The sequence below is a fragment of the Geotrypetes seraphini genome, chromosome 6 (assembly GCF_902459505.1).
Source record: "Geotrypetes seraphini chromosome 6, aGeoSer1.1, whole genome shotgun sequence".
NCBI lineage: Eukaryota > Metazoa > Chordata > Amphibia > Gymnophiona > Dermophiidae > Geotrypetes > Geotrypetes seraphini.
This window is the reverse complement of record NC_047089.1, coordinates 17,434,716-17,449,134: the sequence shown is the minus strand read 5'-3', so window position 1 is coordinate 17,449,134 and position 14,419 is coordinate 17,434,716. Positions and strand designations below refer to the sequence as shown.

The following is a 14,419-nucleotide window of genomic DNA, read 5'->3' as shown; positions in this document are numbered from 1 at the left end:
CTGAAGAAAATCCTTAAATGAGATGAAAATCCTAATAATGTTTTTCTAGATGACTGATCTAGTCAAACGGTTTATGTCATTAATACTGAACAATAAGGGGATGGGTACATGCCTTTGCTAAGTCTCACGCAGCCTGGTGTGTCAACGTGTCATCACACTTCCCATCTCTGCCTTTGAACGAAGAGATTTTGCTGTCTGGTTTCAGAAAGGTCTTGCCTGAGAGTGTGGTCTGGGCCTTTCATCAACGGCATTGCACATATTCAGTGTCCTCGGTCTTTTTATTTTTTCCTTTGCCAACACTAAGTATTTGAGATTAAGACCGAATAAAGGTGGATTGTGAGGCTGAATAATTGGTCTGAGGTTTAGACGCGATGATAATGTATCCAGGATTAGAGAGCGAAAAGCATGAAGACTTCTATGTGAAAAAAAAAACCACTTTAGACTGTCAGAAAGGAATGCAAGGTTGGAAAAAAAAAACCAAAAAACAACCTAAGTATATTAAACAATCAGGAATCTTAGCGAGGCTACCATCTTTGCTTAATAAGGAAGCAAAGAGGGAGAGCAACCAAGGTGTAGGCCGAGCACAAACGTTTTGGTTGCTTTAGAAGTTTAAAGAGAGAATAATAATCTAAATGCCACAAAACAGATACCTTTTATTTTGGAAGACAATTTCATATCTGAAATTTGAGTCGGCATTCCCACAGGAAAATGCAAAAGAAGAAGAAGGTGCCAAGTAAATGGAAGATAGGGAGCTGCCCTTAGTTCTGGGGTGACGCATCAAAACCGCACACAGGACATCAGCGCGCTGGATTTAAACTCAATTTGAAAGTGCTCCGAGGGTGTGTGGGGGGAGGAACCCCCCACTTAACTTAGTGGTGTTGGCATTGCCGTTGGGGAGGGGTGTGGAGGGCAAGTCCCCCACATTACAGGGGAAACTGAATTTATTCCCTAAAAAATAGGGAAAAGGCTTGTTTCCTCTATAATGGGGGTTTCCCCCCACAACACCCCCAACGGCAATGCCAACACTACTAAGTTAGTGGAGTTTGGACTTGGAGGAGTTCAGGCCTGAACTTGGGGAGTTCAGCCGAGCATTTAGAGGAGGAAAGACCCAAAGAGAAGAAACCTTCCTGGTTGTCGCACATTCCGTTGTCTGATGGAGAGAGACTGCTCTGTCTGGACACTAATGAACTTTATCTCCGGGCTGCGACTATTCCATGAAAAATTGACAGCTGAGAGCTTTGTAGCTGTTATCTGACTGAAATACCTTCTGCTATAGCAGTGCTGGGATTTTGGATCTTACCTGCCGGAACCACTGGGCTCACTGTGAAGCTTGTAGCCCGAAGATGAATCATTTCTGCATCTTCCCTTGCTGAACTCAGCTGAAAAAAGGATTAGACAGAATTATCATCGAGAGCCTGGGGTTTTCAGGATATCCACCATGAATATGCATGAGATAGATTTGCACCTCAAGGAGGCAGTGCGTGCAAATCCATCTCATACATATTCATGGTGGAGATCCTGAAAACCTGACCTGGCTACGGCTCTTGACCAGAATTGCCTACCCCTGGCCTAGGCCATATTGCAATTGCTGCTTTAAAATTTCTTTTCAGGATATCTTAATAATGTAATTATATACAGTGGAACCTCGGTTTGCGAGTAACGCGGTTTGCGAGTGTTTTGCAAAACGAGCAAAACACTCGGCAAACTTGTCTCGCGAACCGAACACCGCCCCGGTAAACGAGCACTCAGCAATGGTGGCCCAGGGGTGGGTACCTGCCTTTTGGTGCTGCAGCGCTTTCAGCGTGGTGGCTTCCTTCCCTTGGGGTCCCCGTGCGGCTGCCCTCCCGCTGTCGGCCGATGCCTCTGCCGTCCACCAGCGCCTCCCGCTTCTTATTCAAGCCGGCCGCCATCCTGCAGAAGCATGCGCAGGACCTCTCAACTCCCAAGTCAACTCCTGCGTGCTTGCACGTGGTGAGCGTGCTGTCGGGGCGGCGCCGGCTTGACTCGGGAGTTGAGAGGTCCTGCGCATGCTTCTCGGCGAGAGGGAGAATTAGAAGTCCTTGAGCATGTGCAGATGCATGCTCAAGGCAGGCAGGCGGAAGCTGGAAGATCTTCTAGGCAACAATCTGTGCCTGTGCTAAATGGGGGGGGGGTGGGGGTGCCGGTTTGCGTGGGTGGGGGGGGTGCTAAACGGGGGGGGGGGCCGGTTTGCGTGGGTGGGGGGGGTGCCAGGTTGGAGTGAGGGGGCCTTTGCGAGCGGGGGGGAGCGATGCCGGTTATCGGGGGGGGGGGGAGTGCTCGCAAATCGAGTCAACACTTGGTTTGCGAGTCAAAAGTTTGCCGAGTGTTTTGCTCGTCTTGCAAAACACTCACAAACCGGGATACTCGCAAACCGAGGTTTGACTGTACTTGTATATGTATTTGTAATCCTTAGTATGTTTTTGTACTGCTTGCAATATTTTTCTAAGTGTTTTGTTTATTCTTCTAATATTCATGTACCACTTATAGCCTAAGAGGTTTACATTCAGGTACTCAAGCATTTTTCCTTATCGGACCTGATGGGTTCACACTCTGTCTAATGTACCTGGGACAATGGAGATTAAGTGTCACAAGGAGCAACATGGGATTTGAACCCACAACCTCAGGGGACAATATAATGAGAACATGATGGGAGACTACATCTGGGGGGCTGATTTTGTGAAAATGACATACAGTATAATCACAAATCTCGAAATACTGCTCACTTCCAAATCTTCGGTGGTCATCTATGTATAACTTTACTATAAATACATGTTAATTGTGATTCATATGTTGCTGAGGTCATAGCTCTAACCCCTGTGCCAGACACTCCCCTGTCCTACAAGCAGAGATTTCAAAATGGTGGCATTCCTAATGGGTCTCCAAAGTGGTTTTACCAAATTTCCCTGCTAGGGACACGAAGATGCACTACTAAAGGTGGGACTGGCTACAGCAGACTTGAGTTTTCTGTGGGAAGAAACATCATCAAATAGGAACCACTGGTGGACTCCCAGAAGGTGCAGATGCCACCATTTCATATCAGATTGGGTCTAATGAAACAATTTGGAGTCGGCAGCCTTCAAGTACCCTCAAGACATCATCCCTAATTTGTCTGAGGCAAAGGTCAAGGCTGGTGTCTTTGTTGTATCACAGATAAAGAAGATCCTGGAATGCAAGGAATTTCCCAAGAAGTTAACTAGGAAGGAAAAGTGGTTTGGAACAGCTTTATCTCAGTGGTTCAGGGCTTCCTGGGCAATCACAAGGTCAAAACTACATGGAGTTGAGAATCTGGTGAAGGATTACAGTAAAATGAGCTGTAGGATGTCTCGCAAAGTCCACATCCTTGATGCTCATGTTGAGATATTCAAGGAGAACATGGTTGAGTGCTTCCACCAGGATATACTGGACTTTGAACTCCACTACCAGGGACAATATAATGAGAACTCCACTACCAGGGCCAATATAATGAGAACATGATGGGAGATTACATCTGGGGGCTGATTTTGTGAAAGTGACTTACAATATAATCTCACTTCCAAATCTTCGGTGGTCATCTGTGTATAACTGCAGTATAAATACAGTGGTACCTCGGTTTACGAGTGCACCGGTTTGCGAGTGTTTTGCAAGACGAGCAAAATATTTGCAAAATCGGCGCCTCTGAAACCGAGCGCACTTCGATTTGCGAGCGCCCCCCTGCGAACCGGCACCCTCCCTTCCGCGATCCAGCACCCCCCCCCCGCCGCCATCGCCCCCCCCCCCCCCGCGACCTGAGGTTCCCCCAACCCACCCGAACCCTCTTCTTACTTTTCTGTAGCCTCCGCAGTGGCACCGGCACCAGCATGTCCTGTGCTTGGTGCCGGTGCCTGAAGATCTGCTTCCTGTGCTGGGCCTTGAGCATGTGCGCATGCTCAAGGCCTGAGAGTCCACGTCGAACGTGAACTCTCACGTCGAACGTGAACTCTCAAGGCCAGCACAGGAAGCAGATCTTCAGGCACCGGCACCACGCACAGGACATGCTGGTGCCGGTGCCGCTGCGGAGGCTACAGAAAAGTAAGAAGAGGGTTCGGGTGGGTTGGGGGGAGCTCAGGTCGCAGCGGGGGGGTGCCCGATGGCGGCGGGGGGTTGCGGATCGCGGGGGGGAGGGTGCCGGTTCACGGGGGGCCTTCGGGGGGAGCAATGCCGGTTCTCGTGGGTGGGGGGGAGCAGCGCTGCTGGCCTCGGGGGGGGGGGAACCTATCAAAGCAAGTTTCCATTATTTCCTATGGGGAAACTCGCTTTGATAAACGAGCATTTTGGATTACGAGCATGCTCCTGGAATGGATTATGCTCGTAATCCAAGGTACCACTGTATATGTTAATTGTGATTCATATGTTGCTTTCCATGACTTTATAAGAATGAAAAGATGACGATTTGGCATTTTCAAGTTTAAATAGGTAAACTGCAAAATTTCACTATCCTGATCACAAAAGCAAAGTTTTATGGACATAAGACATTTTCTATACTTTTTAGACATGAGCAATTGGGAAATTACACTTCCTGCCCAGGAGCAGTGTTACATAGTGATTTCAAGCCCTGTATTTATTCTAGACCTTGACGTATATTTCAGTCATCCCAATAATGACTATATTAAGTTATGTTATGTTAATCAGGTTTTCGATTCCGCCTTTACCTATTCAGTTCAAGGTCGGATTACATTACAAGAGGTTGGGCCAGTTACCCAGGAAGTTACAATGGACAATTTGACAAAGACATTCAACAGACTTGCTAGTACAGATTGATCAGTACAACTATTAATACAGATAGGATGTAGTTTCAAATACACAGTTACAAATACAGGTAGGTCATCGTTGGCTCTTCGTTTTATGCCAAGAGTATCATTTCAGTCGTTTCAGGGCTGGCTCCCTGTCTTGGTACAGAAATGCTTTTAGAAGTTTTCTAAACCTAAGGTAGTGGTCACAAGATCATAGTGTAAGTGGTAGTTGGTTCCAGCATTTTGCTAATTAATATTGGATGGATAAGGTAATTTGCCTGATAGATTTTATATTGTTGCAGGCCAAGAAATGTTTATAACTCTGCTTGCCCTGGATCGGTAGTATGCAATGTTGCTACTCTTTGGGTTTGGCTTGATGGACCATTGATATGACCCAGTATGGCTGTTCTTATGTTCATATGTGAACCAAGTATAGGACAATCAAGCCACTGTAACATCACTGCTGAGGTTGGCTCTGAGGCATTATGACATCAGAATCTCAGCTCTGGAATATTGCTCTCATTGGGGTTCTGGAATCTTGCTATTCTTTGAGATCCTGGAATGTTGCTACTCTTTTGGGTTTTGACCAGGTACCAGTGACCTGTATTAGTCATCGTGAGAACAGGCTACTGGGCTTGATAGACCATTGGTCTGACCCAATTAGGCTATTCTTATGTTCTTAAAATTGATATATACGTAGTACAAATGCTTTGACCATGTTTCAACCATGCTTGTGGCAACATTGTCTGTCAGTCTCTTCTAGAATGAAATTCAGCATCTTGGCTAGATTGAAGGGGGCGTTTCTGTACTAATCTTGATACATGACCACCAACTCTGTTGTGGAATTTGTCGATTACTTTTTCTAGTATGAAAACAATTATAAATATCTTTTTTAATGGTCGACATCATTTATTGATTTCTCATATGTTGGAATATGTGGCTTGTTTGGGGGTGAAATAATTGGGGGATGAAATAATTGGGTGATCTTCTTTTTCCGTAGATCAGCCGCTGGGTCTTCAGAATCATTTGAGGCTGCGGACTCCCCCACCGCCATTGTCGCATTGTCACACTCCAAATCAGCATCACACAGCATCCATCAATTCCCTGAACAGGGGCAACTTCACTCCTCGCAGTAATCCCAGTCCTGCTCCGACGGATCATTCACTTTCCGGTGAGGTGCCCGCCGGCAACCAGGAACCTATCCACGGTCAAGACAACTGGCTACTCAACAGCAACATCCCACTGGAGACTAGGTAAGGCCTGTTTTTCCTTTTAAGATAATATAGGTGGCACGTTGCTATACAGCCTGCTTAGGTATTCCAACTGAGGCCACCTATTTTGGTTGGAGGTTAGGGTAATGTACATTGAAGTATAGTGGTTTGTTTATTTTTCTTATTCTAATTTAATATCTTTTCAATAATTCAAAGCGCACACTATGTGAAGAAATACTGGAATGAACAAATATTGTCAAATTCAATTGACCGAAAATATACAACAAGAAAAAGAAATTTATTACTAGCTATAGTCGACTCATAAGGGGAGGGAAGAAAACGGAAAAATCCATGGGAAATGGAAATACAGAAATCAATAAAAGGAAATAGAGCAGATATTATCCAATTATTCTGAATTCTGGACACAATCCTAATTTGGTTCGTTCTGGGTTGCAATTGAAATTCCTTTACCTTCTAAAAAGAATTGCAATTAAGCAGGTTAAAAAAAATATATATATATATATTTTCCCCTGAAAGGAAATAAAACATTTACAAGGAGATCTTAAATAAAATTCCGCTCCTAAGGAAATAACTCTTATTACGGTACATAAGAAATTCTTTCCTCCGGTTTGAGACATCAGGAGAAATATATATTCTTACTAAACTAAACCTTAAGTTTGTATAGCGCATCATCTCCATAAAGATAGAGCTCGGCACGGTTTACAGGTAAATTCAATAAATGCGGGAAGAACTTAATAAGAAATTAGAGGTTATGAAGAGGATAGCTAGCTTTACATTTTCAATAGATAGCTTTACATTTTGGAGAAAAGCCAGGTTTTCAGATGCTTTTGGAATAATTGGAATGAGCCTATGTTCCACAGTGGGACAGGGAGGTTGTTCCAAAGCTCAGTGAATTTGAAGAAAAGGGATTTCCCTAATTTACCTGCATATATGACGCCTTTTAACGAGGGGAAAGATAGTTTGAGTTTGTGGGCGAATCTGATAGTGTCAGGTCTTGAAGAATTCCAGGATAGTGGGATTAGGGTTAGGAAGAATGCCATGTAGGATCTTGAATGTTAGACAGGTACATTTAAAGTGAATCCTAGAAATCATCGGAAGCCAGTGAAGTTTTGACAGAAGCGGGGAAACATGATCGAATTTGCTTTTTGCGAAGATCAACCTAGCCGCAGTGTTCTGGATCCGCTGAAGTCTTTGAAGATTTTTCTTGGTTAGACTTAGATAGAAGGAATTACAATAGTCCTAAAAAGGAGATTTAAAGTACAACTTCAAGAAAGAAATGTTCTTGACGTTCTACTCTAATCTTAAGCATTTCACAGATCTATAGATTGGGAGGTTTGTGTTCTTACTTGTTCTGAATCATGGCATCCCTCGGTATTACCTTGTCATTCTGTCGCTGCTGACCAAATCTGCCTATTTTTTAAAATAGTTCTCTCATAGGATTATGTGTCGTCACTCCAAACTACCACGTTATTGTATTTCTTCCTAATCATCCAGTTACTTTTCACTGAGGCCCTGATTCTATAAATTCCGCTAAAATTAGGCACCAGTATCAGTATTGATTCTATAAAACGTAGCCACCCATTATAGAATCACGCTCAGCATCCTAATCTTTAGGTATCACCTATTTTCATTTTTTTGGTTTTTCATTCCTTTCTTAATAATTCCTAGTTTGCATTTTTAGCTGCCATTTCACTTTAAGTGGAGGGCTTCAATTTATCGTCGACAATGACATCTGGATCCTTTTCCTGGGCAGTGTATCCTATTGTGGAACCTTATATCACGTAGCTATACTTAGGAGTCCTCTTCCCTACATGTAGTTTAGTATACGAGGGTCATTTCATAAATAATACACACTATTTTTTTTTATTTACATGTTTATTTTTTTTTTCAAGTATTTCTTTACAATTCTTCAATATAGTCTCTCTGCTTTGCAATGACCAAGTCCCAACATCCAGGAAGCTTCATTATTCCATCCAAGACATCGTTTTTCTTCAGTTGCCTGCAGTCTGAATATCGATCTCCTACTGCCCACCCATGTGGAAGCACCCAATTTTAGAACTGCCTCCTCACTTCGGGTTACCAGAATTCCGGATTTCTCCGGACATGTCTGTGGGTCCGGACGGCTTTTCAAAACCCAGCATTTTGTCTGGGTTTTAAAAAGCTTTCCTTCAGGTAGGAGGGCATTCATGCATGCACAGATATCCTGCCCGATAAGAGCAGGCAGTGGGGGGGGGGGGGGAGGGGGGTATTGGAAGTGGGGCTTGGGGGTGTGGTGGGCGGGGATAGGTGAGACTGGGCGGGCCTGGGGCAGGTTTAGGAGTCCAGATTTTCCAGACAGAAAATCTCGTAACCCTAGCCTCACTGACACTGTCAGTTAAGAACTTTTCTAGGTCAGACATAGTTGGAATCTACTATTAATACCGAAACTCTAGGAGAAATATTACCTTTTGATCAGAGACAATCAAGAAGCAATCTTGAGCTTTAACACAATTTGAAGCAATGCACAAATATATGCCTCTGTGTGGCCAGACTGTAATGAATGAGAAATCCCATAAGAGGGATGATTTTATACTGGCGAATCACCACCAAAAATAAATGGAAATACATTTTCGCCCAGATGAAAAGGAGATCCGTTCTCCAAACTGAGAGATAGACTGGCGTAGCAGAGCTTGTACATTTGTTTTCTCAGTTGAAATTGAAATCTGGAAACATATATTAAAAATTGTTTTTATTTGGAAAATGGATTTCTTTTACATGCGGTAGGCAAAAGAGAAAATCAATATCCTATTTAGAAAGCTGAAAACAATCATTCTATTCAGAGAAGATTTACTTTCTGCATTATGTTGCTTTAAACCCCCTACCAACAGGTCTGAGAGCAATAAACAGGGTGAAGGAGGGTGAGGGGTGAATGGAGAAATTGCTGAGACCAACTGGCAGTAGATTAGTTTAAAATATTGCGGTAATCAGAATAGTATAAAAGGGGAAAAAAAAGGCAGCTCGTCTCACTGTTGAACGAGGCTGGGTTTAGTTGACTTACGGGGGTTGCCTCGTCCACAATAAAATGATGTGCTTTTCGCCCTAAAAAGTTTTTGTAGGGGCTGACATTTTTCAGAACCTGGGGTTTGCAGAAATGCATTTTCCAGAACACCCTGTTTTCCCTGATCAGGTTTCTCTGAGTCGGCTATGAATACATTTATCAGAAAAGCCTCATGCTTTTCCAAATTACACCGAATAAGTGCATGACCCTGTAAGGGTAGAAAGAGTCTGCAGTGAAGGTGGGGCCAGGGAAGTGGCGATTAAGGTTACTGAGTTGTTTTAAAGGTATTCAGCATCGCAGCAAGTGGCATCCTCATGAAACAAAATTCTATGCTTAAAGGGCAATTCCTTTGCTGGAAAAATCGGACTCACCGATTCAGTGAGTCCTGATAATACCTCCAGGCCTTCTAAAGCGGCAGCAGCAATGATGGTGTCCAGCGGGCAGAGGCAGCACTCCGAACACGCTATTCCTGACCTGCTCCACTGGAGCCTTCCCGCTGCTGTGTCACTGATGACATGGCAGAAGAAAGCCCTGACTGTTTTAGGAGGCCTGAAAGTTGAGGTCTCATGGAGTGAGGGGGAGCGGGGGGAATCAGGAAGTGCTGCACAGGGAGATAGGAGGGATGGGAGGGAGGGATGGAAAGCTGCTGCTCAGGGGGATGGGAGGGAGGCTGTGGAAAACCACTGCACAAGGGGATGGGAGGGATGGAAAACTACTGCACAGGGGGGAGAGAGGAAAAAGGAAGAATTGTTGGACATGGGTGGAAGAGATGAAGGGAGATATACAACAAAGAGGTAGAAAGGGGTGAGGGAGAAATCCTGCATATGGTGGATGGGAGGGAGACATGCATGGAGAAGAGAGAGGGAGAAATGTTGGACATAGGGGGAAGGGCAGGGAGACATAGTTCATGGGGACAGAGAAAGAAATGGTGCACATGATAATGGAGGGGAGAAAGGGAGAGATGCTGCATAGAGGGTAATAGTAAGGTTTGAGAGAAAGAGATGGTTTGAGAGAGAGAGAGAGAGATGGTAGACAGTGGGAAAGAAATGTTGGATATGGCAGTGGAAGGAAAGGTACAGAGATGGAAGATAGATGGTGAGCACAGAGAAAGAAGAAAACATCAAATGGGCAGGAGACCTTGGTGAGCGAGTTAACAGAAGACAAACAGAAACCAGAGCCTGGGACCAACATGATTTGAATAATAAAATGACCAGACAACAAAAGGTAGAAAAAATAATTTTATTTTCTGTTTTGTGATTACAATATGTTAGATTTGAAATGTCTATCCTGCCGGAGCTGGTGTTAGACAGCAAGCATGAGCTAGGACCTAACGGAGAGAGAAAAAATATTTTTGGTTTGTTTACAGCACTGAGCGTGGGGTTGGAGAGGGCATAGGGAGGTGGGGTGAGTGAAGAGGTAACAAAAATAAACCTGCCCGTCCATTTTAAAATAATGCCCGATTGGGCAGGAAAAGTGAATCGACAGTCAGGGAAGAGGCAGCAGCTAGGCAGACATAAGCCATATTGAATGCCAGCACTCGCGTAGTTAAGTGGACACAAAAGACTGTGTTTTCTACAGTCCTATCTTTGCCCGTTTAGCTATGGTCTGCAACTGGCCCAGATGTTCAGTGGCCCACATTGTATACCCATGGCTTTAAAACTGCTGAACGTTGCAGGGGCTAGGTTTTCAAGATTCCCACAATGAATAGAACAATAAACAGAAGAACCAAGTCCACAAAACTCAACGAGGCAGGGTACAGAGTGGAAAAGGCCTTTAATGATTGGTGAGTTCAACTTGTTCATAAAAGTCCTTTATTCATAAAAAAAAACTCAGTGACTCGACATGAATTAATCAACGGACTGCTGCTGTTCAATGTATTTATTAATGACCTAGAAATAGGGACGAAGTGTGAAGTTATAAAATTTGCGGATGACACTAAACTCTGTAGCAGGGTTAGAACTGCGGAGGAATGTGAAGACTTACAAAGGGGCCTGAACAAACTGGAAGAGTGGGCGAATGAATGGCAGATAAACTTCAATATAGAGAAATGTAAGGTCATGCATATAGGGAAAAAGAACCCGATGTTCAGCTACAAATGGGGGGATTAGTACTAGGGGAAAGTAATCTTGAAAAAGACTTGGGTGTGCTGGTGGATGCAACAATGAAGTCAACGGCACAATGCGCAGCAGAATATTGGGTATTTTTAAGAAGGGTATTACAACCAGGACGAAGGAAGTCATCATGCCGCTGTTTCGTGCGATGGTGCGCCCGCATCTGGAGTACTGTGTCCAATATTGGTCACCGTACCTTAAGAAGGACATGGCGATACTTGAGAGGGTTCAGAGAAGAGCGACAAGAATGATAAAAGGTATGGAAAACCTTTCATACGCTGAGAGGCTAGAAAGGCTGGAGCTCTTCACCCTGGAGAAGCAGAGACTCAGAGGAGACATGATAGAGACTTACAAGATCATGAAGGGCATAGAGAAGATGGAGAGGGACAGATTCTTCAGCCTATTGGGAACCACAAGAACAAAGGGGCACTCGGAGAAATTGAAAGGGGACAGGTTTAGAACCAATGCTAGGAAATTCTTTTTCACTCAGAGGGTGGTGGGACACCTGGAATGCGCTTCCGGAGGTTGTGATAGGACAGAGTACATTATGGGGTTTCAAAGAAGGATTGGATAAATTCCTGAAGGATACGGGGATTGAGGGATACAGATAGAGGTAGAGATAGGATTATGAAAGAGTATAGATAGAAGGATAAAGGAGATTGAAGGGTTTAGACAAAGGATCATCTTACAGGTCATGGACCTGATGGGCCACCGTGGGAGCGGACTGCTGGGCGCGGTGGACCTCTGGTCTGACCCAGCGGAGGCAACTTCTTATGTTCTTAATCCTCAAAAGTGTGGACTTGTTAGTCGATGAAATGATATAGGACCTTCTTAGTAATTCCATATGCAAGGCAACACGCTGAGGACTTCGTATTTGCTGTGATAGGGGATTAACAGACCCACGAATACAGAAAAACCGTGAATAACTTTTTCATATATTATTCGCTGTTTTCTATTAAAAACCATCGTGAATATGGTGAAACCGCGAATAACATGGCGGGAGACCTGGCCTGTTCCTGAAGGAGAGGCAAAACACGGTGACGAAAGTGCCGGGAATCGGCGATTTTCTCTGCAAACGCTTGGAATTAGCATTGTAAACCGGCCAACGTCGATGGACGGTATATTAAAATTAATGAAACATGATTTCTGTATGCAAGCTGACGTAATTTGGGGGGAGGAGCCAGCAAGCTAAAAACCGCAAATAATTGAAACCGCGATTGCTGAAACCGTGAATATGGAGGGAGAAGTGAATATCATTTCATCGACTAACAAGTCTTCACTTTTGAGGATTGATTAATTCATTTTCAAGAGTCGTAAGACTCCTGAAGCAGGCCGTTTTGGCCGAAACATGCACATGTCGAGTCATTGAGTTTTTGATAAATAAAAGGACTTGTATAAACAAGTTGAACTCACCAGTCATTATAGGACATTTCCACTCTGTACCTTGCATCTCACAATGAATGGACAGGAGATAAATTTGCATTCAGTGGAGACCCAATGCATTCAGGCCTCTTTCATGCATATTCATTGTGTATGATTTATTTAAAGCTTCCTTACCGCTAACTAATGACTGTGAATTCAATTAAGAAAAGTTTACATGACCAGCTTTGACGGACCAGGGGTTCTAGAGATATAAGCTGCCCCCCTAAAAAAGAAGACCCAATACTTTTCTAAAGAGAGGAGATCCAGCTTCCGAAGTATAGAGGCATAGAAAAAAAAGGCTTTACTTATCTTCCAGATCCCACCCCCAACTGTCCTATCCCTTTAACTTCCCCACAGCTCAAAATCTAGCCCCAACACTGCACTGCAAACTGCCCCATCTCAAAAAAGCACCATCTGCTAACTGCCCCCACCACCCTGCAAACTGCCCTTTCTCTAGAAACTGCCCCTTGCAACTGCCCGCACCCGAAAGCTAACTCCTGCAGCTATCACATGCGCGCGCACGCACAGTGGTTGAAAAGAATATCGTGAGCCATGTTCTGCCTGTTTTCACCACTTGTTTCTTTGGATAAAGTCGCTTAGCTGGTTCCCTGGTGAAAAGAGTAGCCATGGATTATGCATCTTCCTTTTTCAATAGGTGGAAGAAAATGAGAAAACCTATACACAGAGATTAGAAAATGCTTTTTTTTTGGGGGGGGGTTACCAGACATCCGGATTTAAATCAGTGTCGGGCTGGAGGGCATCCGCGCATGCGTGATTGTCCCTCTGCCCGACAAGTGTGGGAGGCGGAACTGGGGTGGGGTTGGGGCCTTACAGAGCGGGGATGGGTGGAACTGGTTGGGCCTGGGGAGGCGGGTCTAGGGGGTCCAGATTTTCTGATTGTAAAATCTGGCAACCCTATTCTTACTCCCCTTGACCTAACCATGCTCCAATAACACCTCTTTTATGAACCCCATGCATATTTGTAAACTGTTCTGACGGGTGACGGGACTAAATCGCGCAAGACAACGGCGCGCAGACAACTGAGCGCAAGGTTGACGGCGCGCTGAAGAAAAGCACTATTTTAAAGGGCTCCGACGGGGGGTGTGGGGGGAACCCCCCCCCCACTTTACTTAACAGACATTGCGCTGCCGTTGTGGGGGGTTGTAACCCCCCACATTATACTTAAAACTGAACTTTTTCCCTAAAAAACAGGCAAAAAGTTCGGTTTCAAGTATAATGAGGGGGGTTACAACCCCCCAAACCACCCCCCCCAACGCCAGCGCGATGTCTGTTAAGTAAAACACCCCCCGTCGGAACCCTTTAAAATAGTGCTTTTCTTCGGTGCGCCGTCAACCTTGCGCTCAGTTGTCTGCGCGCCGTTGTCTTGCGCGATTTTGTGTATGAACCGTTGTGATGTGGGCCTCTCAGATAAACCAGTATACCTTGGCAAACTGCTTTGAAAATTGCTTGATACAAGGAGCTGCTGAAAATTTCTCGTCCCAGCTTTGTCGGTTGGGCTGAGAACTTTTCAACGGCTCCTCGTAGGTTTGCACTGTTCAAACATATAGCCTTATAGACCTGTCCCCAGGCCCGCCCAGTTCCACCCACCCCATTACGCCCACGTCAGCCTTGCCCCTAGCCCGGTCCCGTCCCCCCCCCCCCCAGCCGGGTTTTGAAAAGCCGTCCGGGTAAATCCGGACAACTGATAACCCTATAATTTATCACCATTCGTTAATGCACTTCTAACTGGTGCTGATGCAATTTATGGAGCATTAAATAATGCAAGCCAATTATTTTCAACGAGATCTGTTACTAACTATAGGCTTAACGTGCATGAACGCACATCAG

The 14,419-nt window shown here is 44.7% G+C and overlaps 1 protein-coding gene across 4 annotated transcripts in view; it reads left to right on the top strand.

The window, feature by feature from the left end:
• The window catches only part of TENM4 (teneurin transmembrane protein 4), a 1,150,563-nt gene that overhangs the window by 769,598 nt on the left and 366,546 nt on the right, over positions 1-14,419 (top strand). For all 4 annotated transcript variants that reach the window (XM_033948175.1, XM_033948174.1, XM_033948172.1 and 1 more), the window contains one exon: positions 5,770-6,022. In XM_033948175.1, the coding sequence (XP_033804066.1) occupies positions 5,770-6,022 (253 nt within the window). The remainder of the gene's footprint in view (positions 1-5,769; positions 6,023-14,419) is intronic.